At 40.2% G+C, this 27701-nt stretch overlaps 1 protein-coding gene and 1 pseudogene across 6 annotated transcripts in view; both read left to right on the forward strand.

Annotated features, from left to right (window-relative positions):
• Positions 1 to 27701, forward strand: part of ELF2 (E74 like ETS transcription factor 2) — a 96507-nt gene that overhangs the window by 15138 nt on the left and 53668 nt on the right. For 3 of the 5 annotated variants that reach the window (XM_082838042.1, XM_082838034.1, XM_082838036.1), the window contains exons 2-3: positions 8987 to 9074; positions 10517 to 10755. In XM_082838042.1, coding sequence (XP_082694168.1) covers positions 10684 to 10755 — 72 coding nt within the window. In that variant the 5' untranslated portion in view covers positions 8987 to 9074; positions 10517 to 10683. Of the gene's footprint in view, positions 1 to 8986; positions 9075 to 10516; positions 10756 to 27701 lie in introns of those variants that run through there. The other 2 variants (XM_082838035.1, XM_082838040.1) reach the window with 2 other exon arrangements.
• Positions 10860 to 17833, forward strand: LOC309960708 (large ribosomal subunit protein uL4-like; annotated as a pseudogene). Its single transcript has 4 exons — positions 10860 to 10871; positions 14598 to 14799; positions 15974 to 16864; positions 17050 to 17833. The product of its transcript is annotated as a large ribosomal subunit protein uL4-like (transcript).

A 27701-nucleotide genomic window follows, 5' to 3' on the forward strand; every position in this document is an offset into this window, starting at 1 on the left:
CAGTGAAAGCGCTGAGTCCTAACTACTGGACCACCAGGGAACTCCCGAGAACTAGAACCTTGACAAGAATTTATATCACATTTAGCCATGCATGACTTAATATAATTTATTTTAAAATCCTTAATAGATTTTGGTTGTGTATATTTCTTATTAATTAGTAGGAGTTCTTTTTTCCCCCTGTTTTGGAGGGAGGGGAATTACTTTTCCTAGTGTCTTGTCTTTTGGTTTTGTTTTTGGTTTGCATTGTTAGAAATTTTTTAAGAAAAATTGGTGTAGTCAAGTTTAGTAATGTATTAAGTAATGTATTAAGTAATTAAGTAATGTATTAAGTAATTTTTCCTTAACTATGAGTTCATGAAGATATTCTATATTTCCTTCTAATTTTGAAAAAAATTTGTATATTTGGGTCTTTAGTACACCTGTAATTTATTTTGTGAATGGTGAGAGATGGTGATTTAATTTTTGTCTTGTATGGATAATCACTTGTCTCAGCATCATCTAATAGTCGTTTTCTCCCATTGATGTTAACACTGCCTCTTCCTACGTTAAGTTCCCAATATGCATGGGTCTTTTTCTGGCCTCTGTATTCTGTTCCATTGGTATATTTGGTTGTGTCTACACCATTACTTACTGTCTAATTACCATAGACTAGACTAGGCAGGGCAGTTCTTCTCCACAGGGTTTCGGCTCACTTTTGCCCTTTGTTCTTGTACATCCCCCCCAGCCCCTTTTGTTTCCTTAACTATCTTTGTCAAGGTTTTTGTAAAACCGTCGTGGGATTTTTGACTGGACATATATTGAATTTCTTAGATGAATTTGTTGAGCATTGACATCTGTAAGATACTGAGCTTTCCTATCCAAGACTGCCAGGGAATTCCCAAGATTTCTTTAATTTCTTTCAATACATTTATTTATTGTCTCCGTAGAGGTCTTTGTTAGATTGAGTCTTAGGTGTCTTCACGTGGCTTGAGGGATTTTTTTTCCCTGACCAGGGATTGAACCCAGGCCACGGCAGTGAAAGCGCTGAGTCCTCACCACAGCAGTTCCCTAACTGCCGGGGAATTCCCAAGTCTTAGGAGTCTTATATTTTTGTGGTTATTGTAAACGATATCCTTTTAAAAAATTACATTTTCTGTTTGTTGCGGGTACATAGAGAAACAGTTGATTTTTATATATGGTAAGTCCCCTACATACGAACGAGTTCCGTTCCGAGCGCACGTTTGTAAGTCCAGTTTGTTCGTTAGTCCAGCAAAGTTAGCCTAGGAACTCAGCTAACACAATCGGCTGTATAGTACTTTCCTGTAATAGTTTATAATACTTTTCATATAAATAATACATAAAAAACAAACACAAAAAATAAAACATTTTATAATCCTACGGTACAGTACCCTGAAGAGTACAGTAGTACAGTACAGTAGCTGGCATCCAGGGGCTGGCATCGAGTGAACAGGCCAGGAGAGTTCCGGACTGGAGGAGGGAGAGGAGGTGGGAGATGGTAGAGCTGAATCAGGATCGTCCGCAATAGGAGACGGAGGGCAAGCTGCAATTCCACTCACGCCTGACGCTGATGGCCCAGGTTCCGGTTCATTGCTAGATTCAATTCTATCTACCCTCTTGAAAAAATGATCCAGTGATGTCTGGGTGGTAGCTCTTTTTTTCTCGTCATAGATGACACGGTAGCACTGGATTGCGTTCTGAACGGCTGCTGCAACCTTTGTGTACCGTTCTACATTTGGGTCCTGGGCTTGAAATAAAGATACCGTACTACTGTACTCTGTACAGTACTGTACAGTAAAGTACACAAAAGCACAACCACTTGTAGAGGATGCACGCATGTGACAGTGTATGCCAGACACGTGAACTAACTTACGTGATTGGACATGTGAACACACTTTCTCATCTTTGAAAGTTCACAGCTTGAAGTTTCGTATGTAGGGGACTTACTGCATTCATCTGTATCCACACATCTTGCAAACCCTCTTCTTCTAATATCTGAAGGTTCTTTTGGGTTTTCTATGTAGAGAGTCTTAACATCTACAAACAATGGTAGCTTCATTTCTTCCTTTACATTTCTTTTTTCTTTTTAAATTTTACTTATTTTTTGGCTGCGTTGCGTCTTCGTTGCTGTACGCGGGCTTTCTCTAGTTACAGCGAGCAGGGGCTGCTCCTCGTTGTGGTGCGCGGGCTTCTCACTGCGGTGGCTTCTCTTGTTGCGGAGCATAGGCTCCAGGCGCGTGGGCTTCAGTAGTTGCAGCACGTGGGCTCAGTAGTTGTGGCATATGAGCCCTAGAGAGCGTGGGCTTCAGTAGTTGCAGAGCGTGGGCTCAATAGTTGTGGCTCATGGGCTCTAGAGCACAGGCTCAGTAGTTGTGGTGCACGGGCTTAGTTGCTCTGCGGCATGTGGGAATCTTCCTGGACCAGAGATCGAACCCCTGTCCCCTGCATTGGCAGGTGGATTCTTAAGCACTGCGCTGCCAGGGAAGTCCCTCTTCCTTTCCGTTTCTTATGCCTTTTAATTTTTCCTTATCAAACTCTGCTGGTCAGGATTGCCAGTGTGGTTTTGAATTGAAGTGGCAATTGTAGGTATATTTGCTCTGTTCCCAGTATTGGGGAAAAGTTTTAAATATTTTGCCATTGAGTCTTGGCTGCTTTTTCCTTTCTTTTTTTTTTTTTTTTTAGCGGTACGTGGGCCTCTCACTGTTGTGGCCTCTCCCATTGCGGAGCACAGGCTCCGGACGCACAGGCGCAGCGGCCATGGCTCACGGACCCAGCCGCTCCGCGGCATGTGGGATCTTCCCGGACTGGGGCACGAACCCGTGTCCCCTGCATCGGCAGGTGGACTCTCAACCACTGTGCCACCAGGGAAGCTCTGCTTTTTTCTTTTAATTATAAAATTTATCAAGTGATTTTTATTGTATATACCAAGATGATGTGTTAATAATTATCTATTGCTGCATAACAGATTACCTACAACATGGGTTGATGGGGATGTCGAGAAATTAGGACCTTCATACACTGCTGATGACAATATAAAATGATGTAGTTTGGCATTTTCTCAAAATATTAAGCACAGAGTTACTATGTGTTCTAGCAATTCCATTCCTAAGTATATACTAAGAGAAAAGAAAACATATGTCTACACAAAAACTTGTACATGAATTTTTATAGCAGCATATATATATATATATTTTTTTTTTGGTGGTACACGGGCCTCTCACTGTTGTGGCCTCTCCCGTTGCGGAGCACAGGCTCCGGATGCGCAGGCTCAGCGGCCATGGCTCACGGGCCCAGCCGCTCCGCGGCACGTGGGATCTTCCCAGACCGGGGCACGAACCCGCGTCCCCTGCATCGGCAGGTGGACTCTTAACCACCGCGCCACCAGGGAAGCCCCAGCAGCATGATTTTATAATAGGCAAAAAGTGGAAACAACTTTGCACCGACTGATGAATGGATAAATAAAATGTAATATATCTAGGCAATGGAATATTATTCAGCAATAAAAGAATTGAAATACTAATACATGTTACACATAGATGAATACTGAAAACGTACTAAGTGAAAGACACCAGTCACAAAAGTCCACATATTTAAAATTCTGATTATATGAAATGGCCAGAACAGCAAATCTCTAGAGGTAGGAAGTAGATTAGCATCGCCAAGGACGTGAGGGTGGGGGAGGGTGGGGAGTGACTGCTGATGGATGTGAGGGTTTTTGGGGGGTGACGTGCTGAGAATGTTGTAAAATTAGATTGTGGTGATGATGGTACTTCATTCATATACTAAACCCTTTAAGTTGGTGAACTGTGTGATATGTGAATTATATCTCAATAAAGCTGTTTTAAGAGGTAAGTACATATGTAGTTTTGTCAGATATTGCCAAATTCTCCTCCCAAAGTGTTGGGTCACCTTGCTTCCCACCAGCAGTGTATAAATGTACACAGTTTTACCAACAGAATATAATGTTATATACATTTTAATTTTCACCAATCTGATAGATGAGAGAAATGGTATTTCAATTTTTAAAAACTTGCCTTTCTCTACGAGTGAATTTGAACATCTTTTCTTATGTTTAAGAGCTATTTTCGTATCTGGTTTTGTGAATTGTGTGTTCGTGTTTTTCACATTTTCATATTTTTTATACCACAGTTTTTTGTACCACAGTTTTTCATATTTTTCTCTTGTTTTCCTTTTTGGTCCCTTATTCTCTATTTTAAGCATTCCTTATGTATTAGTGATAGTAGCCTTTTGTAATGTAGTATCATATTTCTAGTATCATAGATTGAGTTTTCCTTGGTTTTGTACTTTATGTAAATAAAGTCATACACGTAGACTGTTTCTGATGAGAGTGTGGTCTGTATTCTAAGCAACTAAGTTATAGTCTGAGCTGCATTTGCTTCTGACTGACGCTTAGGTTTGCTCTCATTTCTCAGTTTTTTTCAGTCCTGACAGTTCACTCAGTATTCATGATTCAGAATTGTTTCTCTTATTGTTATGCCAGTTTCCACCCCTTCTTCTAACCCTAGACCAAGCGGTGGCTCCTTTCTGAAGTCTTTTCTAGAATCTTCCCCTAGAATCCCCCCCCCCCCCCTGCCCCGGGCCGACTGGGTGTTCCCTTTTTTAATGTTTCCACTGTACTCTGTAGTTTCCTTTATGGCGTTTACATTATGGTAATTGCTTCGAGTGCCTCTCCTTACTAGACTCTAAGCTGTTTGCAGGCCGAGTCCTAACTTTGTTTTTGTGTTCTTGGCATAGTGCTGTATTTGGTATACAGTTAAGTGCTTAATAAATGTTATTGAAAGAACTGGTATAGTAAGAGAGAGGAAACAGGTGATGTTATTATAGGGGAAAAGTTGTCCGTGAGAGGCAGGTAGAATCTGAATAATCAAAGAAGAGGGCACTCCCGATGAGAGAAGGGAACCAGCAGCAGGATAGGGATGGGAATGAACATTGGTCTGTGAAGTGAACAGTGAAGACATTTGTCTGATTGGAACATGTTTGTTTATCCGCGTATTCATCACATCTTTACTGTTTATCTGCTATATGAAAGGCAGTGGTTTAGGTGGTTATCAACCACAGATTTTTAAAACCTGGATACACAGGTGTTTAAAACTTGGTGCTTTGAGAAAGTGGTAAGAAGGTGAGAATATTAAGAAGGTAAAGTGAAGCAGGATTTTAGGGAGCACTAAAGAAAGGCATAGGTGTTGGGCTTGCTGTGGTTGATGGGAGGGGGCACCTGGAAGCTGTTATTTCCCTGATGTTTTTGTGAGGGACGTATATAATGTGGATTGGGGGAAGAGAATTACAGAAAATGATATTGAGCCCTTCGGTGATGAGGTTGCTTTAGAGCTGAGACCTACAAGACAGCTAGGAATTGGCCAAATGGGCAAACAGGGGAAGGGTGTCAAGACAAGAGAGAGAAGAATGTAGAGAACTGTAAACAGCTGTGGTGCAAACAACCAAGGTGGAGGGAGTAAAGGAGAATGAGGCTGGGCCAGTGAGTGTGGATTAGATTTGTGGCTTCCATACCGGAGCATATCAGAATGAACATTTCATAACTTCTGAAAAAGAGACCTAGACCCCTTGCTCGTTTCTACTAAATCAGTATGCTTGCAAAGAGGTTGAAATTTCATCTTGCAGGTGATGATGAACTGCTGAAGAATTTTGAGAGGGGCCTGACATTATCCCATCTTGGATCACCCTGACAGTGCAGTTAGATGGACTGGAAGGGAGGGAAGATTAAAGGCCAGGAGGCAAAATCTGAGGCTCTTACAACTATAGAAAAATGAGAATAAGGGCCTCAACTAAGGCAGAGGATATGAGATTACTGAGCAGGAGTCACGAGTGAGAGGGGATGATGGTGTTGATGGGGAAGGAGCCACAGACGACTGCAGCCTCTGCTGCTTTAGGCAACTTGTGTAGGTGGCAGGGCAGCTTATGGGGCTAATTCAGCACAGTAGGCGAGCTCATACCTTGGGGGAGGTAGCAGAGAAACAGTTGAGTTTGGGACATGTTGGACTTGTTTCACACCGTCATTCATCCCATTTCATGGCTAGTCCAGGTGCGCTGACTGATTTCTGTGGATTCATTCTTGACTCTTCTCTTTCATTCACACCCCGCCTCCAGTTTGCTATCAAACTTTGTCCATTTTACCTACAAAAATTTCTAAAAGTTGACCACTGTTCGCTCTCTCCAGAACCCACCACTCAGTCCTAGCCAGTGTCATTTCTCACCTAGTTATCCTAGTGGCTTCCAAATTGATCTCCCTGCTTCTGGCCTTGTCCCCTTGTCTGTTCTCAACCCAGCAGCTGAATGACCGTTAGAATAATCAGGTCATCTCTCTGCACAAAACCCTCCTTCTCCCGGGGTCAAGGTCAGAGTCCTAATTGAGGGCTTACGTGACCCCTTTCCTTACCCCTTGGTCATCGCGTCTGTTCTTCCTTCCTCTAGCTCACTTCGCTCCAGCCGTATTGGCCTCCTTGCTGATCTTTGAACTTTCAGGCTTATTCCCTCTTGAAGATCTTGAATGTTCGCTTTACTTTCACGAGGGAGCTCTCCCCGTGCCCCCCGTCACTGGCACAGCTCCTTCCTACTTCCGAGTTTTCACTCATATGTCAACTTTCAGTGAATTCTTCTCTGATTACCCAGTTTGAAATTGCAGCCCTCTTCCTTGCCGAATATTTTCTCCTTTTGGTTCATTTGCCTCCTTGGCCTTTATCACCGTCTACATGGGTGCTAAACATATTTTGCTATTTTCATCTCTCCCCACTGGGATTTAAGATACATAAGAACAAGGACTTCTGCTTTTTTCACCCCTGTACCTCTAGCGACCGAAAACTACTCGTATATAAAAGGTGCTCAATTAGTGTTTGTTGAATGACTGAATTAATTAATGGAGTCCTTGGGATATCCTGGAATAGATACTTGCTATTTATTTATACCCTATTTAATTTCACAAGGATGTACAGGCAAGAAGATATCTAGCAGACAAACTGGAGCCCATAAAATGGTTTAGACTGGAAGAGAGACTTGAGTGAAGCCGTGGCAGTGCGTGAGACGGTTTAGACAGAGTGGAGAATCAGAAGAGGACTGCGGATGGGGTCCTGGAAACACCTACCAGGATTGACCAGAGAGTTGCACTGTCCTTAGTTATCCAAGCGGGAACGCTGCTCTGGGTTCCCTCATCTGGCCTGCCTGCAGCTAACCCCTGCTGATAGGATAGGTTGAGGATTTTGAGGGGCCAGTCCATCTGGTACCCGTTTCTAGATCAAGCTAAGAGTATTTGAATCCCAGAATTCCCTGCCCATGTAACCCTTCACAGGGCTCTTCCCTGATTCTCTCCTCTGTTAACTATACCACATGTATGGGCTTCCCTCAGCCTAAGGGATGGCCAAGTGGCAGCTGTTTGCAGGCATGTGGCCAGAGCTTAGGCGTGTTGTCTGGGATGTCCTCATGTGTGCATGTGAGGCTCCTTGTAGTCTGGAGGGGAGCCAAAGGTGGCATGAGAAAAAGGGGCAGGCTGCAGGGAGATGGGGGAGCATGGACCTCCCATCCCCCCCCACCCACCCCCCCCCGCCGCCATAGATGTTGAGTCTGAGAATGCCAAATCAGAACTTAGCCTTGTAGGTTGTTATAAAAGTGTATGTGTCAAGATAGGAGAGTAAAATAAAATTCACTAGCTTGTTAGTTTGGTCTATAACTTTAAAATACTTAGGCATGTGGTATATGGGCTTATTACATTTGTACTCTTCAAGCTCCTTGAAAACTAGGGGTGGGCCTGCAAGAGGGAATTGAAAAGGAATAGCTAGAGAGGGAGAAGATAAATTCAAGATAGAGTTTCAAGGAGGGAATGATCAACAGTGTCAAATGCTTCAGAGACATTAAGTCCTGTGAAGACAGAAATGGAGCCATTGGATTCGATAACCAGAATTTAGTAAAAATTTCAGTTGGTGATGATGGCTGCCAAACTCCCATAGAAGCAGTACCTGAGAAATCCGGAAGTGGAGACAGCGTATAAAAGATTTTTTAGGTAGAGCCTTATCTGAGAAAGGAAGGAACTAGAGTGCTAGCTGGAGGGGTATGCAGGGTCATGGAGGAGTCATGTTTACGATGAGAGAGTCTTGGGGCTTCCCTGGTGGTCCGGTGGTTAAGACTCCAGTTTCCACTGCAGGGGGCACGGGGTCCATCCCTGGTCCGGGAATTAGGATCCCTCATGCTGCACGCAGCACGGCCAAGAAATTAAAAAAAAAAAAGAAAAAAGTTGAGAGAGTCTTATAAATGTTTAGATGTTGAGGGAGAGAACCCAATGTTCAGGAAGAGAAGGTTAAGGAAAAGGAGGGAATAGTTGATGGAACACAGCCTAAGACCCAGTGCACAGGTGAGCTTCAGAGAGGAGGAGGGCTGCTTGAGGAGGCTCGGGGTGTTAGGTTTGTGTGGGTGCAAAGTTTGGAGGGTGAGACAGCAAGAAAGTGAATAGCAGGAAAGTTATCAGCAATAATATATCATTAGCGTCGTTCAACAGTAGTTTTCTGGGTTAGTCATTTTTTTCTAAATTTTAAAATGTTTTAGGTCCTTAAAATTAATTAACTAACGTATTTGCTTTTGATTGAAGTATAGTTGATTGGGTTAGTCTTCTTAAACTTGATTTTATACTCCTGGGGATCTGGGGTTATACCTGCAGCCATGTGTTCAAATCCTGTTGGTTGATTGAAATATAGCCCATGATGTGGGGTATAGGCTATGTATGTTGGAATCTGTCGTTACTCAATACTGGGTATCTAGTGGTGACTTAAAATTTTAAGTTTGATAAAAACTTTTGATTCCTCAATAGCCCAGGAGTAATTTCTTTATTATGATCATTATAAAACGTGTACCATCAGGCTTTGGAGATGGTTTGTTGTAATAAGTACCGACTGTCAGAATCACACCTATTTTGGGCAAAATATTTTTTAATAGAATTATATTAATACTGTCTTTTTCCCCCCACTAGTAGTTCCAGAGAACTGCTGGTTTATATTTTAACTCTTGCCAACTTGTGAAAATAGTGAAGGATGCTTAGACTACTTAACATTCAAATTGTAAGTAAAAGTTATTTCTGCTATTACTATCTATATGATTAGAAAACAGAGATTGAAAATAGTTGTTACCTTGTATGATAATAGTAAGCTTTAGTGTGATGGGATTGTGGATTTTTCTTAATTTTTATTCTTAAGATACAAATACTTTCTATCCCATTTTCTGTTGATAAGATCAAAAAGGAGACTAATAGTACTGAATGGGTCTTAAGTAGTGAGGTGAAATTTCTGCTTTTTTTTCAGGTATTTCTTTTTATTGTATAAGTTTATGGAAATTCTTTAATATTTTATTTCCATATCTGTATGGTACCAGTGTTCAAATTTAATATAGGCCACATATTAATGGAATGATTAATTAGAAACGGTTATTCTTTTCTCTTTAAATATGCTTAATTTTTCTGCATTCTTAAATTTTTGTGGGAAAAAATCCTGTCAGGAAGAAATTCTGTAATTTCTCTATGAAATATTTAACATACACAAAATCAAATGTAACTTTTTAGAATTATTAGAATAATCTAATGCATAAATCTAGGCGATGTACATACTGATATTCATCTCTAGTAGGGGAAAAAAGCTTTAATTATGTTTTCTTGAAACCCTTTGCTATACTGCATTTTGAACCAATAGCAAAAAAATTATTGAGGAAAGAATGATAAGGTATACTAAAGTCATTCCAAGTCATTTCACTACCTTATTTTCAAACTACTTTGTTTGAAAGTATTAAGTTACTCAAATTAATCTATTTTATAGACCTTGTATGAGTATTCAAAATGTGAACACAAAATGAGATTGCTACCATAGCAAAAAAAAGATAATTCTAATTAATTATTCATATAAACAAACCAAATGAGGCAAAGACGAATGAAACATTTACAAACCAGGGACTTCCCTGGTGGTCCAGTGGTTCAGACTCCGTGCTTTTGAACGGCGGGGCGGGGTGGGGGGGCACGGATTCGATCCCTGGTCGGGGAACTAGGATCCTACATGCTGCGCGGTGTGCGGCGCGGTCAAAAAAAAGAAATATTTACAAGCCAATAAATCTTTTAATTTGTTAAATAGGTGAATAATTTTGGAAGTTGTCTCGGTCCAGCACGTTTTATGTTTTCAGTGCATAATTTTTTTTTTAATTTCAGGAATTTTTACCAAAATATTTCAGGAATAATAGTACATCTTCATAAGGGGAGAAAGTTATAACATTTTATCTCTTAGAATGTAAATGTCATCAGGTCACCAATGTGCAATAGCTTGGTAAGAACTTATTTCAGATTGTTTACGAACTTGACAACTCTAAGCAGGATGTTCATTACTGCCCCCTTTTGACACAGGGCTGTATAAGCCTGTCTCCTTTTAGTTTACAAAAGTGTTAAAAATTAGATGCAAAATAGGTTGTGCTTTATATCCATTTTGTATATTTTTAATAATTCTTCAATTCTTCCTCTTTTTAGGCTCTCTGGTTATTCATCTTTAGAAGACTGGATTTCTGGATATCTACTCCACTCCTTCTCTATTGACTTTTAAAACATGATAGTGCAAACCTGTAACCCTGGCAATCATCCATGAACCTTTAATTACGTCGACTGATTGCGTTTGAAGCTTCCTCAGGGAATAAACAATGACATCAGCAGTAGTTGACAGTGGAGGTTCTGTTTTGGAGCTTTCCAGCAGTGGAGTAGAAAATCAAGAGGTTAGGCATCCAATGTATTACATATCTGTTTTGTTCATAGAAATCAATGCATGAACTGATTTTGAATTTAATGGGGAACAGGTATTTGAGAGGAGAAATGTACAATGCATGAGACTGTATGTATGTCATGTGTCCTCATGTAATTAGGCAATAGAAGGTTGAGGAAGGGACTGCTGGGCCTGAGTTGTTGGAACATTGCATATATTGGAATGAACTGGGAGAAAAAATTGAAAGAAAGAACACTGGAGTACTAGTCGAGAGATTTAAATTCCTAACAAAATCCATTGTTTTGGATTTGAGAGTGTATAGGCATATACTGTACCTAAACACCTAAGTTACATTCATCTTAATTTAGAATTTTGTATCTCCTTTAGCTGTTACCTTTGTCTTTTGGTTATTACATCTAATTCAGTAATTAGTAATTACATCTAATGGGAATCCATCATATCTTAATCATGTTATTTATACTTAAGAATTTAGATAATTGGTAAATCAGAAAGGAAGTTCAGTATTTGAAATTTTATACTTGAAGAATTTTGCAGCTTTCGCATATTTGGTTATTTTTTTTGTTATCGATAACATTAAAGAATAAGAGATGGGAGTAGAAAAGTAACAGTACCAGAAATATATGGACTTCCAGGGCCTGGCTTCTGTTCCCACCATTCAGTAAAGACCGACTGTTGGGAAGTATCTAAATTAAAATGGAATAATGCCGTCACAATAATGGACAAATATTTGGTCAGAGATAAGATGAGAAAATGGAGAGTTTACTGTATTTAAAAAACCTGTTTTTTCTGTGTTCTGAGAAAGATACTGCTCTTACTGCTCTTACTGGTACTTAGTACCATGACTGAGAAACAAGTTAGGGTGTCAGGCTGTGTGTTCTGGACCTGGATTTTTCTTCTAGCTTGCTTGGTGTCTGTGCAGTCTTCCAGGATAGCTGTGGGCAAATTCAGTGGGTTTGTTTTCAGCGGACTTGGTAACTGAAAGGTTCCTGTTGTATTTGAATCTAAAACTGGTTCAAAGTCTTTAGCCACAGCTAAAGAACATGTTTTCTTCTCATAATCAATTTCTACTTCTTTCTTAAAGATTCACTTTCTGTATGATTACTTCCAGGTATGATTCTCCAAAGAAATGAGGGACTCGGGATTTCTGTCCCCTCCTTTATCACCCAGACTAATTATTGCTTCTTCAAGTACTTTCTCTTTGCCCCATAGTTTTACTCCGTTGGTATTTAATTCTATGGGGGGAGCTGCTAAGAACAGTAGGCAGAATATATTTACCATATGCTGACTGGGTACTGCTATTATGAGAAAAAGAGGACGAGCTTGTTTCTGGAAGACTCTATACTTTTCTTCATTTACATGGAACCCCAGGTGTTCAAGGCTTGAAGAACTGATTATTATGGAAGAAAGAATCTGATGAATGACATAATTTTACCAGGGCATTATTGATTAATGATTTATGCAGCAGCCTCATAAGGTTGTCATAGGCATTTTAGGAAGTGTGGCACCAGAAAGGAGGAAACTATTCTTGGGGACTTTTTCTTCAAATTATACCCAAGTAAGTGGGTGCCCACTTACTTTCATTCATTTGTTCCTTCAACAAACATTAGTTGACCACTTACTGAATGTCAGTTACTTTTCTGGGCACTGGGGATAAAGTATTTCAGAGTGGTTATGAAGAATAAATCAGGGCTAGAGAGAGATGGAAAGTTGGTAGCGGTATTTTAATTAGGTGGACAAGGAAGGCTTCTCTGAAGAGGTGGCATTTTAGTTTAGACCTAAATAGCATAAGGGATTGGGCTGTAGAAACACTTGGGGAAGAGAATTCCTGCAAGAAAGAAAAGCCACTAGTATCTAAAACGTCTCCTGATTTTACAAAGTGAGTTTTGGGGATAGTGGTATTTGAAAGATAGAATTTTGTCTTACAAGCAGCTATTCAGGAATGTATCTATATCTAATACATACATTATATATGTATGTGTATATATGTATGTATGTATATGTGTGTGTATGTATACATACACACAACATGTATGTATATATGTATGTATGTATGTATGTATATATACATTAGATATATCTAAACTATACTCTAAAGTGTAGGGTGGGGTGGAAAAATGACCTGTCAAGATTTTGTTACGATAGCTCCAGAATCGGAAGAAAAAATAAATGTTTAAAAAGTGGTGGGCAACACATTTTAAATCAACCATACCCCATTAAAAAACATTTTTTTTAATTAAAAGAGAAGTGGTGGGCATTTGGAGAGTTGTTAGTGATTTTTAGGCTTTATTTTTATAACTTTATTACTGTTTATAAAAGTAATACATTTTATTAAATTAGGATAATTCTATTTCTGACAAAGATACCAAAAGAAAGTAAATTATAATCTTACTGATTAGTATAGATACAAAAATCATAAATAAAATCATAATAAATTTATAAAATGCAGTCATATATTAAAAAATCCAATTACCAAATAGGATTTAGGTACATAGGGATAATTCAATTTTAAGAAAACCATTAATATAATATATACACCTACTAATATGCCATATGATATGTTAGGATAAAATACTTGATGAAATAGGATTTTATGAAATTCAGTATTCATCCTGATAAAGACTCTTAATAATATAGATGTATATTTCCTTGACATTATTAAAAAAACTTAAAATCAAGAGTTAGAATCTTATTTAATGGTGAAGTACTGGAGTATTTTCTCTAAAGTTGGAGAGAAAGTATGTGCACTACCATTACTATTATTTAACATTTTCCTGTAATCAGACCAGATAATGAAAAAATATATAAATATTATAAAGGAGACCAAATTATTATTTGCAGATAATATGATTTGCCACCTGGGAAAACCAAAGGGAATCCACGAAAACACATTAGAACTAATAAGAGTGCCTAGTAGTTTGGTGGGTACAAAATTAACATAAAAATATCTAGCTTTCTTTTGTAAGGACTGTAATTAGTTAGAAGAGATCATGGAAAATAAGATCCCTTTCAGAAAATAAACAAAAAAATGTAAAATGTTGAGGAATAAATGTAAAAGATGTATGGGACTTGTTTGAAGAAAACTAATTAATGATACTTAAGTAGACTTCAGTAAACAGAGAGATATACTTCGTATTTGGGTAAGAGAAACGAGAAGGGTCAGTATTAGGCAGGATGTCAATTTCCTCCAATTAATCTATATATTTAATTCCATCTCTATCAGATGCTAGGGCAAGTTTGGGGGAAGTTGGTCATATGGACCTAAAGATTATGTGGAAGAGCAAACATAAAGGAGGAGCCAGAGCAGTTTTTGCAAAGGAAATATATAGCAGGTAGGTCTCGTAGAAATGGGGAATTAATGCAGAAAAAATAAAAAAGGATTTAAGTATATTTTAAAAAACACAATGAGTGCAAGTTTTAGAGGGCGTCTGCTTCCAGACAAACAAGATTGGGAGTTCTTCTGCTTCACACTGTGATGGAATAACTGAGACCAGATTTATACTCCCACCATAAACAACTAGGAAAGTGAACAAAACATATGAAACCACGGTTCTGAGACATTCGGCTACGGTCTGAATGTTTGTGACCCCCACGAAATTCATACGTTGAATCCAGACTTCCAAAGATGATGATTCTTAGGAAGGTATCCGGAAGTAGGGCTTTAGGGAGGTGATTAGGTCATGAGGGGGGAACCCTTATGGGTGGGGTTAGAGCTTTTATAAAAGGCTCCAGAGAGATCTTTTGCCCCTCCCATCACGTGAGGGTACACCAAGAAGTCTACGACCTGGAAGAAGGCCCCCACCTGGTCACGCTGCTGCCCTGATCTCGGACTCCCAGCTTCCAGACCGTGAGCGAGAAATTTCTGCTGTTGCTCAGCCACCTAGTCCGGCCTTTTGGTATCGTAGCACGAATGGACTAAGACAGCTGGACGACAGGCAGTGCAAGGCTGGGCCTCCTGAGAAGAGAGAAGTGGTTGCGCTGACTAACTGCTTGGAGCCACTTTCTGGACCACAGTGTGGGGAGGAGGAATCCAAGCAGGGTGTGACGGTGTCTCTGAGTTGAGGAAACAAAGTTTGGAATTTGGAGAGGCTAATGCAACTAATTTGAGGGGCAGAGTATCTGAAAGGAAGAAGCTGCCCAGAGGAAGAATGTCGGAACTCAGCCTTGGGTTCCCCTAGTCTTTAGCTGAATGAGCCCCCAGGTGTAGTATGAAACTCTGTGAAGCCAGGCAAAGAATGATCAGAATGGTGTCAACTCAGTAATTTACTGAAAAAACCTGCAGAATTCACTCAGGGCTGGGAGATCCTAGAGTTCCAGTCAGCTGGAGTGGAGGGTCCTTGTTAACTGCCCAGGGCATTCATGGGAGACTCTGGAAGAGTCATGCCTTAGAGCAGAGCTGAACTAGCCCTAGAATAAAGGGGAGTCCAGACTTGCCCTAAAAAGGGTTCAAAACAGGCCTTGAAAGTTGATCCATAAGTAACGTAACTATCTGTCATAGTAAACGTTATTAAAGTAAAACAATGTAAATTATACCCAACAATGTAAATTTTACATATGAAATACCCAATCATGTTAAATGCAAGGAAGCAGGAATAATATAACTTGGAGAAAAAATTATCAATGAAAACAGATACAAATGGCAGGTATGATGAAATTAGCAGATAAGATTTCAAAACAGCTATTATAAATACGCTCAAGAAATGTAAAGAAAACATGAATCTCAGAGGAGAGGTGTAAATGACATAGAAGAACGAAATGAAACTTCTAGAAATGAAATATATACTATATGAAAAGAAAAATTGACTGTATAAGATTAAAAATAAATTTGGTACTGTGTAAGAAAAGACCAGTGAATTTGAAGAGGGCAATAGAAACTACTTTATGAAGCGCAGAGAGAAAAACTGAAAAAAGAAAAAAAAAAAGAACAATGACTTGGTTACCCGTGGGACAATATCAAGTTGTCTAACATAATGTGATTGGAGTACCAGAATGAGAGAACGGAAAAAACATGTGAAGAAATAATGGCTATAAAAATTTCCAAGTTTGATGAAAAATACAAACCCATAGATCTGAGAAACTTAAACCCTAAACAGGATAAAGCAGAGAGCGAATAGACTGGCACATCTGTATCAGATACACTGGTACGTTATTAGGTACATCATAATGAAACTGCTGAGAGCCAATTTCAGAAAGAAAATCTTAAAAGCTTCCAGAGAGCTTTTCCTTTGGGAGCCGCTGGGTTGAGAGGAGCGTGGCCTCCTCCTCTCCCCGCCGTGGCGTGTGCTCACCCACTGATATCCGTGTACTCCGAAAATGGGGAGCCATCTGGCACAAATGTCACTTTGCCTGCTGTGTTCAAGCTCTGATTTGACCAGATATTGTGAACTTTGCACCAACTTGTGCAAAAACAGCACAGCCCTGTGCTATCAGTGAATTAGCAGGTCATCGAACCAGTGCTGAATCTTGGGATACTGGCAGAGCTGAGGCTCGAATTCCCAGAGTTCGAAGTGGCGGGACTCACCACTCTGGCCAGGGTGCTCTTGAAAATATGTGTCGTGGGGGCCACGTGTTTGCGCCCGCTGGCGACGCTGGCACCGCAGAGTGAACGTAATGCAGAAGCGATACGCCATCTGCTCTGCACTGGCTGCCTCAGCGTTACCAGCGCTGGTTGTGTCTAAAGGTCATCGTATTGAGGAAGTTCCTGAATTTCCTTTGGTGGTTGAAGACAAAGTTGAAGGCTTCAAGAAGACCAGGCCGGCTGTTTTGCTTCTGAAGAAGCTTAAGGCTTGGAATGATATCAGAAAGGTCTACGCCTCTCAGAGAATGAGAGCTGGCAAAGGCAAAATGAGAAACCGTCACCGTATCCAGTGCAGGAGACCCTGCGTCGTCTGTACTGAGCGCATCATCAAGGCCTTCAGAAACATCCCTGCAGTTACTCTGCCTAATGTGAGCAAACCGAACCTTTTGAAACTTGCTCCTGGTGGGCATGTGCTACGTTCCTGCATTTGGACTGAAAGTGCTTTCTGCAAGTTAGATGAGCTGCATGGCACTTGGCGTAAAGCTGCTCCCCTCAAGAGTAGCTACAGGGCTTCCCTGGTGGCGCAGTGGTTGAGAGTCCGCCTGCCGATGCAGGGGACACGGGTTCGTGCCCCGGTCCGGGAGGATCCCACATGCCGCGGAGCGGCTGGGCCCGTGCGCGTCCGGAGCCTGTGCTCCGCAACGGGAGAGGCCACGACAGTGAGAGGCCCGCGTACCGCAAAAAAAAAAAAAAAAAAAAAAAAAAAAGTAGCTACAACCTCCCCATGCACAAGATGCTCAGTACAGACCTTAGCAGAATCTTGAAAAGCCCAGAGATCCAAAGAGCCCTCCGTGCACCACGCGAGAAGATTCATCACAGAGTCCCGAAGAAGAGTCCACTGAAAACCCTGAGAACCACTGAAGCTCAACCCGTGTGCAAAGACCATGCGCCGGAACGCCATTCTTCGCCAGGCCAAGAACCACACAATCCGGATGGATAGGGCAGCAGCAGCACTAGAAGCTAAAGCAGATGAGAAGGGGCTTCCAGGCAGGACGCCTGTGGTGGGGAAGAAAGGAAAGAAAGCTGTTGGCATTAAGAAGCAGAAGAAGCCTTCGGTGGGAAAAAAGGCTGCAGTGACCAAGAAACGAGCAGTTGAAAAGAAGCCTGCAGAAAAGAAACCCACCACAGAAGAAAAGAAGGCTGCTGCATAAACTTAAATTTGTTTAACCTGTAATGGTCACATCATTTTGGAGAGCTAATTTTGAATAAAGACCTGCTCAAAGAGGCAGTGAGAAATACGGGGGGAGGGGAAGAAAAAAGCTTCCAGAGGAAAACACTCATTACATACAGAAGAACAAAGATAATGACTACAGACATCTTTATTAAAACTATGCAAGTCAGAAGATAATGACTTTCTTAAATTGCTGAAAAAATAAAACTTGTCAACCTACAATTATACATCCAGTGAAAATATCCTTCAAAGTGAAGCTTTTCTCAGACCCAAAGCTGAATTTATCACCAGCAGACGTGTGTTGTGAGAAATGTTCAAAGAAGTTCTTTAGGCAGAAGGTAAATGATACCAAATTAAAAGTTATATATACATAAAGCATTGAAAAGTGCTGGAGAAATGGTTAATGTGTGGGTGAAAATAAAATACTTTTTAAAATCAGTTTTAAATTTTTTGAAAAGATAATTGTTTAAGACAAAAATAATAACAGTGAATTGTGGGGTTTACAATGTGAAGAAGTAAAAGAAGTAAATGTATGACAGCAGTAGAACAAAGGATGGGGGGCAGGACATGACAGAATACTGCTGTAAACTTTCTACATTAAACATAAAGGGGGCTTCCCTGGTGGCGCAGGGGTTGGGAGTCTGCCTGCCGATGCAGGGGACACGGGTTCGTGCCCCGGTCCGGGAAGATCCCACATGCCGGCAGAGCGGCTAGGCCTGTGAGCCATGGCCGCTGAGCCTGCGCATCCGGAGCCTGTGCTCCACAACAGGAAAGGCCACAGCAGTGAGAGGCCCGCGTACTGCAAAAAAAAAACCAGAAAGCAAAACATAAAGTAACATTATTTGAATATAAACTGTGGTACGTTAAGAAACATATTTTAAGTTCTAGAGTACCACTAAAAAATAAAGCAAAGAAGTATAGATAGTAAACCATTAATATCTATAAATTAAATGGAATTAAAATGGTTACTAAAAAATACTCAATTCAAAAGAAGACAGAGTAAAAGGAACAAGTAATAAATGAAACAAATAACAAAGAGCAGTTAGGTAGATTTAAACCCTGTTTTAGTGATAATATTAAATATAAATATTCCAAACAGTCCAATTAAAAGGCAGATATTTAAAAAAAAAGCAGATATTGTTTAAAATGCAGATTGGGTTTTAAAAAACCAAACCTATTTATGTTTCATAAAAGAAATTCATTTTAAGTATAACCACAGTTTAAAAGTGAAAGTATAGATATAGATAATACCATGCAAATATTAATCATAAAAAAGTTTGAAGTGGTTTTGGGACAAGACTGTTACCAGGGATAAAGGTAGACATTTCATAAATTATAGAAGGACCATCTTCTCAAGAAGAGTTAACAACCCTAAATGTGTATGCATTCAAGATTAGAGCTTCAAAATACATAAAGCATAAACTGAGAGAACTGAAAGAAGAAATAGATAAATCCACAGTATTAGAGTTTGCAGCATTCCTCTTTCAGTAATTGATAGATCAATTAGAAGATCAATGAGGATATCAAAAACCTGAATAACATTATCAACTAACTTCACCTAATGGACATTTATGGAACAGTGTGCCTAATGGCATGTATTCATTTCAAGTGCCCATGGACAGTAAGCCAAGATCATATGCTGGGCTACACATCTCAGTAATTTAACAAACTTTTAAAGGATTGAAATCGTATAGAGAAAGTTGTGTGACCAAAGCAGGATATATTAGAAATTAACAAAAATATGCTTGCAGTGTTTTTTTTTTTTTTTTGGCCATACCACACAGCATGTGGGATCTCAGTTCCCTGACCAGCGATCAAACCTTGGCCCCTTGTAGTGGAAGTGCAGAGTCTTAACCACTGGACCACCAGGGAAGTCCCTGCTTGCAAAATTTGTGAATATTTGCGTATTAAACAGCCCACTTTTATATAACCCGTGGATTAAAGAATAAATCACAAGAGAAATTAGAAAATATTCAAACTGAATGAAAATGAAAACGCATTATATCAAATTTGAGGAACGCAGCTAAAGCAGTGCTTAGAGGGAAATTTGTAGCTTCAAATATTTATATTTGAAGGAAAATCAATCTTAAGGTTTCACCTCAGCAAGCTAGAATATGAAGATAAAATCAAACCCAAAGTAAGTAGAAAGAAGAGAAGAATAAATCAATGAAGTAGAAAGTGGGCAAACAATAGAGAAATTAAACCAGAAGCTCATCCTTTGAAAAGATCAATAAAATTAATAAATCTCTAAGTAGACTGCACAAGAAAAAAAAACAGAAGGCAAAATTTACTAATATCAGGAATGAAAGATACATTACTACAGATACTAAATATTATGAACAACTTTATGCCAGTAAGTTGCCAACTTAGATGATATGGTGCAATTCCTCGAAAGTCATTCCAAAAGGAGAAGCAAGCCTGAATAGCCCTCTATCCTTTTCTTTTTTTCTTGTTTTGTTTTGTTTTGTTTTTGTGGCCATGCCAGTGCAGCATGCAGGATCTTAGTTCCCTGACCAGCGATCAAACCCGTGCCTCCTGCATTGGGAGCATGGAGTCTTAACCACTGGACTACCAGGGAAGTCCTAGCCCTCTATCTTTTAAATAAGTTGAATTTCTAGTCAAGATCTTTCCTGCAAAGAAAATTACAGAGCTAAATGGCTTTCTTGGTCTGCCAAGTGTTTAGGCAATATAAGTCCTTTTATATAAGGACTTATAAAAGGACTTATAAAAGGACATATAATAATAAGTTGGAGATAATACATTAAACTGGGGAAAAGATTTGAACAGATAATTATATGAGTGGCCAATAAGCACACTTTATTTTATTTTTAAAATATTTATTTATTTTATTTTTGGTTATGTTGGGTCTTAGTTGCCGCTCGCGGTCTCCAGAGCACGTGGGCTCTGTAGTTGCAGCGTGTGGGCTTAGTTGCCCGGCAGCATGTGGGCTCTTAGTTCCCTGACCAGGGATTGAGCCCACATCCCCTGCATTGGAAGGCGGATTCTTAACCACTGGACCACCAGGGAAGTCCCAAGCACGCTTTAAAATGCCCAGTATTATTAGCCATCAGGGAAACACAAAGTGAAAACGCAAGGAGATACGACTACATGCTTATCATAGAGCAGTGAAAATTCCGGAGTGATAGCATGTTTGGAGAGGATGTAGAGCAGCTGGAACTCTCATGCATTGCTAGTGGGGATGTGAAACAATATACCTACTTTGGAAAATAATTCGACAGTCATTTTAAAACTAAATGTACTATTACCATATGATCTGGTAATTTGATTTGTAAGTAGATATGGAATGGAAAGGAAGGGGGGAGGGGGATAGCAAGCATTAATAGGAGCATTACAGCCATACGAAGAGAGGTCTGTCAGTACAGTGGGATTCTCAGCAATAAAAAGAAATGATCTACTGATACATGCAATGACATGTATAAATCTTAGCATTATGCTAATTTAAAGAACTCAGATACAAAAGAGCCCAAACCGTTGATTCCATACATATGAAATTATAGAAAAGGAAAATTTATAGGGATAGAAAGATTGGCGGTTGCCCATGTGGGTGGGTGGTTGGATGGGGGAGTAGGTGGTGGGTGGTGGTAGTTGTGAGAGTTTGACTGGTACGGGGGATGCAAGGGAGCCTTCTGGGGTGATAGAAGTATTCTGTTTCTTGATTGTGTTGGGAGTTACAGGGAAGTCCATACAGGGATTTCCATAAATCCTACATTTATGGAAATCCATAAAACTGGGTACTTAAAATGGCTGCAGTTTACTTACATAAAAATGCCTAAGTATTTTTGATTAAAAATAGGCGAAGTCGATTGAAAATAAATGACTTACTCGTTGAGATAGACTATCCCGCGAGTTTTATATTATGCAAATGGTATTTCTTTTTAAATTACCCGTGTAGACTTTAAGGTGGTTTTTTTTGTCATTGTTATTTTATTATTATTTTTTCATTTATTCTCTTTTTCGTCACTGTTAGTTTTATTTTTATTTTTTTGCGGTACGAGGACCTCTCACTGTTGCGGCCTCTCCCGTTGCGGAGCACAGGCTCCGGACGCTCAGGCTCAGCGGCCATGGCTCACGGGCCCAGCCGCTCCGCGGCATGTGGGATCTTCCCGGACCGGGGCACGAACCCGCGTCCCCTGCATCGGCAGGCAGACTCTCAACCACTGCGCCACCAGGGAAGCCCTAACTTTTTACTTTAAGTATGTTCCAAATATTGCATGGGGCATTCTTGACGTATTATTTGTTTATCCGAAATTCACATTTAAAGGGGTGTCTTGTGTCTATAGTTGCTAATTCTGACAGTCTTAGCTTATGGAGAGCTATGGGAGCTGTGCCAACACCTGCTGAAGCAGCGGTCACGCATTTTAATCATTGCATATTTTGGTGACTTGAGCAAGTGTGGTGACCCTAAATAAAATAACCTGGTGGAGGTAGGTTTTTAATATATTATTGTAAAACAAAGACCCCCCCCCCGATTCGCTTCTTTTCCACCCTTCTTCCCCAGTAAAAATAGCTAACTCCGCCCTACAGGGCAAAGCAGTAATCACCTGCATATCTCTGTGCAGTGGCCACTGGCCCCTATCATTTGGCAGAAAAAAAGCTCATGAAGTTACTCGCCATCATAGATTAGCAGATGTTGAATTTATGAGTAACTGTTAATATTAAAATTTATTGAGCTTTATCTTTCTTTGAACCAAGCTACAAATACTTAAATGCCAGTTTAGTTTATATGAGGTGTGTATTGTTGAGGAGGATATAGAAGTTGACTTGATATAAAAATGGATTTGATATAAAAATGGACTCTTGCTCTCCATCATCTTATTATCTTGTCAAGGAGTTGGATCTGTAAACAGGTAATTATAATACAGGGTAATGCAGAGTGGTAATAATAGGTAAACGACTTGTCATGGAAGTACTTGGTATGGAAAAATTGATTCAGATTAGGGGATTGTAGAAGACTCCCTGGAACTGTGTGCTGAGTGGATGAAAAGGAGTTGGACAGATAATGGGAGGTAATTTCAGCAAAAATCATGGACACTTGCACTTTTGGGGACAGTAGATATTTGCTGTCTCGCAGTTCTGGGGGCTAGAAGTTTGAAAACGAGGTTTGGCAGAGTTGGTTCTTTTTGAGGGCTGTGAGAGAGACTTCCTTCCATGCCTCTCTCCTGGCTTTCGGTAGCTCCAGGTGTTCCTTGGTTTGTAGATGATGTTCTCCCTGTGACATTGCCTCCTCTCTGTATGTATCTCTCTGTGTCCGAATTTCCCCTTGTTATAAAGACGCAGTCATGTTGGATTAGGGCTCATCCTATGATCCCATCTTAACTGGATCATCTGCAAAGACCCTATTTTCAAATCGTCTCAGATTCACTGATTTGAATCAGTGAATCAGCATTTGGGGGTTAGGATTTCAGCATCTTTTAGGAGACACAGATCAACCCTTAACAGGTAGGTTGAGGGTTATATTTCACAGAATGTTAAAAACCGTTGTTTAGTATGTTCAACTTTCCTTTTAGACAAAAGGGTATTCATGAAAACTTTTTGTATGAAGAAGTAATACAAAAAATTCTGATTGTAATGTGAAAAGATGCCCTCCAAAGTTGAGAGCAAGTAGTAGGTTTAAATACTATTACTACGGTTACAGTGTAATGATGGACATCACTAATTGAGTACTTACTTTGCGCTAGACACTGCTGAGCACTTTGTGGTATTTAATTTTCAAGGGACTTTGTGAGGTATGAGTTATTATTGTAACCTCTTTTTTTAAATATGAAGAAACTGAGGTTTAGAGAAGAACACAGGGTGGGGGAGCAGGGAGAGATGTTGATAATTTGTTCCATTTAGACACGTTAGGTTTGAAGTATTGGCTGAACATTCCTATAGTGATGTTAAGTTGGTAGTTTAAAATTTGGTTCTGGAGTTCAGGAGATGGGCCAGAGTAGAAAATAGATATTTAGTAATTGTTAGTACAGACGTGCTATTTGAAACCGTAAGAACGGGTGGACTTGCCTGGGAAGGTAATACAGAGTAAAGAGAAAGGAGGTGCTGAGGACAGAACCTTGGCAATGTGGCTACATTTGAGTCACTGGGAATGGAAGAAGAGTCAAGAGGAGAGGCTTAAAAGCAGCGTGGTAGAAAGAGAACAAAAACGGTGCAAGAAAGAATTTTTAAAATGTGGTGCTGGTTGGACCTTCCCTGGTGGTGCAGTGGTTAAGAATCCGCCTGCTAATGCAGGGGACATGGGTTCGAGCCCTGGTCCAGGAAGATCCCACATGCCGCGGAGCAACTAAGCCCGTGCGCCACAACTACTGAGCCTGCGCTCTAGAGCCCGCAAGCCACAACTACAGAGCCTGCATGCTACAACTACTGAAGCCCACGCACCTAGCGCCCGTGCTCCGCAACAAGAGAAGCCACTGCAATGAGAAGCCCGCGCACCGCAACGACGAGTAGCCCCCGCTCGCCGCAACTAGAAAAAGCCCGCGCGCAGCAACGAAGACCCAACACAGCCCAAAATAAAATTAATTAATTAATTTAAAAAAAATGAGGAGCTGGTCAGTTATAAGAGTCTGCAGAAAAATGTGAAGGAGGATGAAAACTGAAATAGAGTGTGGTCCTGACCTTTTGAGAGAGTAGCGTCAGTGAGGCGGCAGAATCTAGAGTGCAGGCGCGTGCAGGTAAGGGGCCAAGGACGTAGACTGTTTCCAGAGGCGTGCACAGGAATAAGAGGCAGAGGTCTGGAGTTCATTTAAAAGAGAGAGGAGTTGAACATTTTTAATAGAGATGTTTGCTTTTTTTATGGTTAAAGGCAAGGAACCATAGAAATATTGAAACAAGACAAAACCCAACTAAGGAATGGGTCCACAATCCTAGTTGGTGGGGAGGAGAGTATAGGTAGAGGGATTGGCCTGTACAGAATTCTAGTCCTCAAGTATTTCACAGTTTAGAAAATTTATTTCCTACCGGTTGGGTATGGGTGGGGGAGTTCACCATAGAAGATAATCTGAGATTAATGTTACTATTAAAAATACTATTAGATTTTAGAAGAATGAAAGAAGTTATAAGTCCCTTGCATTATATATAAATATTCATTGCTTGGGTCAATACTAGTTTAGATGCTGCTTATGATGTTGCCTCCTGAGTTTCTGATGAGTGGAGACCTCGTCAGTTTTTACTTACCCCATGCTTCTCTTTAATAGCTGTTGTTTAGCTGGGTGGTACTGACTGTGGGCTGTGATTGTAAAGCTGATCGAGGAGCATGAATGAAGATTCAGCTGTCAGTGGACCCCATTTGTGAAAAAGAATTTTTTTCTAATGTTCGCAAGTTGGACTCATCTTTTGCCTTATACAGAGTAGGAAATTCAAGGTTAATATTCAGTGTGTACTGGCTTTTTTAAAAGTCACTGTATCTTTGTTTTGTAGTTTATTTAAAAATTTTGTGCAATGTGTTATACAAAACAAGAGTGTATCATGTATGTATGTTTCAACTTAAGAATAACAAAAAGAGGACATATTACCTATTGCTCAGATTAAAAAGTAGAAATTATTAGTATTTTAGATTATTAGTATTTAGTATTTTAGTGTTAGTAATACTAGTAATTATTAGTATTTTAGAATACTAAGTGTGCCCCAGCTCCTATCCCCATCCCTGTTCCCAGAGGTGCCATTATCCTGACTTAATGTGTTTATATTCTTTTACTTTTCTTTACAGTTTTATTGTCTGTGGATATTTCCTAAGCAATGTATCGTTTACTTTGAAAAAATGAATAGTGTACTAAGCTAACCGAGTTAGGAAGGGGCAGCATTACCATAGTTAGATGAAAGCTTCCAGGAAACAAGCTGACTAGTCAGGCGTCAGGTTCACTGAGCTTGAAGAGTTTCTACTCAGGTAATCATTAAGCAGTGTAATGAGTTAATTTTGGAAACATAGGACGCCATCTTGGTCAGGTATCTGTCATTGCTCTAGTATGGGCCGGGTATTGCAGGCTTGTTCAGCAAGTATATGGTCACATGGGAAGAGTGCTGTTCTTATTTTTGGATTCTGAGCCTTTTGTGGTCTTCCAACACGTAGCAGTTGATTAAAGCAGAATCTTCACCTCATCTGGGAGGTGAAAATGAGTGGTCTCAGCTGATCCAGGAAGTAAGGCAAGGTGGAGTGAGTAGGTACATCAAGACAAGCCAGATATAAGTAAAAATCTGGAGCAGGCCTATCTGGGCATCCTGTCCTTAGGAACAATGTCAGTGGTTGTCTTGGTGATGACAGTTTCAGGAGTCACGTCACTACAACTGAAGTAGTGGCCCTTTAAATCCAGTGCACAGCTGGCATCCTGGAACTTCTCTTCACAATCCAGTCCTCCGAAGATTACTATCGTCTCTCTCCCATATTGGATCTTCTATATTCTGTACCCTAAGTTATCGTCTTTACTAAAAATTTACTTTTTTGGTGGAATACTCTCTCCAGTGGCTTCTTGAGAAAAGATGCTTGGAAGGTAAACATTTTGAGGTCTTTTATGTCTGAGAAAATATCTTTATGTTACTTTCATAAGATGGTTTGGGTGAAGAATTCTCGGTTGGAAATAATTTTCCTTCATAATTTTGAAGAAATGTCTCCATTGTCATCTTCCTTCCAATGTGACTGTTGAGAAGACTGAAGTCTGAGTCCTGATTCTTTGTATGTGACCTGTATTTTCTTTCAAGAGTCTTATGGAATCTTCTTTTTGTTCCCTGATTGTGATATTTCACAATGGTGTGCCTCAGTGTAGGTCTCATTCTTTATTTGTTTATACTAAACACTTGGTAGACCCTTTCAAATGGGCAGCTCACATCCTTCAGCTCTAGGAAAATTTCTGCAATTCTTTCATTTCCTTCCAAACTCCCCCGCCCCCGTCTCTGGAACTCCTGTTATTCAGATATCGGTCCGCCTGGACTGGTCCTCTAATAGTGTTCCTGTTTCTCTCCCTGTGACTTTTTGGGTTTTTTTGCCCCGAGGCATGTGGGATCCTAGTTCCCTGACCAGGAATTGAACCGACACCCCCTGCATTTGAAGAGCAGTCTTTTTTTGTTTTTTAATGTATTTATTTTTGGCTGCGTCAGGTCTTAGTTGAGGCACGCGGGATCTTTCACTGTGGTCCGCAGGCTCTTCATTGTGCCGTGTGGGCTTCTCTCTAGTTGTGGCACACCGGCTCAGTAGTTGCTGAGTGCGGGCTCTCTCCTTGTGGGGCATGGGCTCAGTAGTTGCGGCACGGGCTTAGTCGCCCCGCGGCATGTGGGATCTTAGTTCCCCGACCAGGGATTGAGCCTGTGTCCCTGGCATTGGAAGGCAGATTCTTAACCACTGGACTGCCAGGGAAGCCCCCAGCTTCTCTCCTATATCTTTTTTACTCTGGTTCCTGGAAGACTTGCCTCAATTTTATTCTCCATGTCTCTTTTATCATTTCAGCTATTGTGTTTTTAATTTCTAAGAACTCTTAATTTTTTTAATGTTCTTTATTAAATTGTATTCTGTTCCTGTTTTATGGATATAGCTTCTCTTACCTCTGTGAAAAATACGAATATATAAATGTATATGTATGTAAATGATATGTTTTGTGTTAGAGGCGTTTCCTTGGATGTTTCCTTGGGTGACAGTAATACTTGGCTGTCTGCTCATGATTAAAGGTGGAGGACGAAAAAGCTGATTGGGAACTCTGTTTTTGGTACAGCACTGATACTAGCAAATGTGTCTTTATACCTCAAAGATGCTCTTGTTTTTCTCTCTCCAGAAAGTAACTCTCCAGTCTTCTGCTGAGGTGGGGAAGGGCCCGTGGCCTAGCATCATGGAGGAGGGAGCAGGTCTAGGAATCGAAGTGCTTTTCAGACAACTTTCCTGGAACCTTCCTTGCTTTAACCCCCCTCTTCTTTGTCCGTCACCTCCTGCTCCTCCATTTCCAGAAGGAATTGGCATTGCCTTCTGTGGATTCTCCAGTGTAAAGTGTGTTGTGTCTCATTTAGTTTTTGCTGCCAGGCTGTGATTTGGCTTTCCTGGGTCTGCTAAACCACTTAATCATATTCATCCATCCACTCTCAGTCTTTCAAGATTTTGTTGCTCTTATCTCTTCTTACGAGTTTATGTCTAAAAAAGTCTTTGATAGTATTTTAGTGGGCTTTCATGAGAGAGTGAAATTATATGCATGTTTTTAATTTG

The sequence above is a fragment of the Leucopleurus acutus genome (genome assembly GCF_964270905.1).
Source record: "Leucopleurus acutus genome assembly, chromosome: 4".
Lineage (NCBI taxonomy): Eukaryota > Metazoa > Chordata > Mammalia > Artiodactyla > Delphinidae > Leucopleurus > Leucopleurus acutus.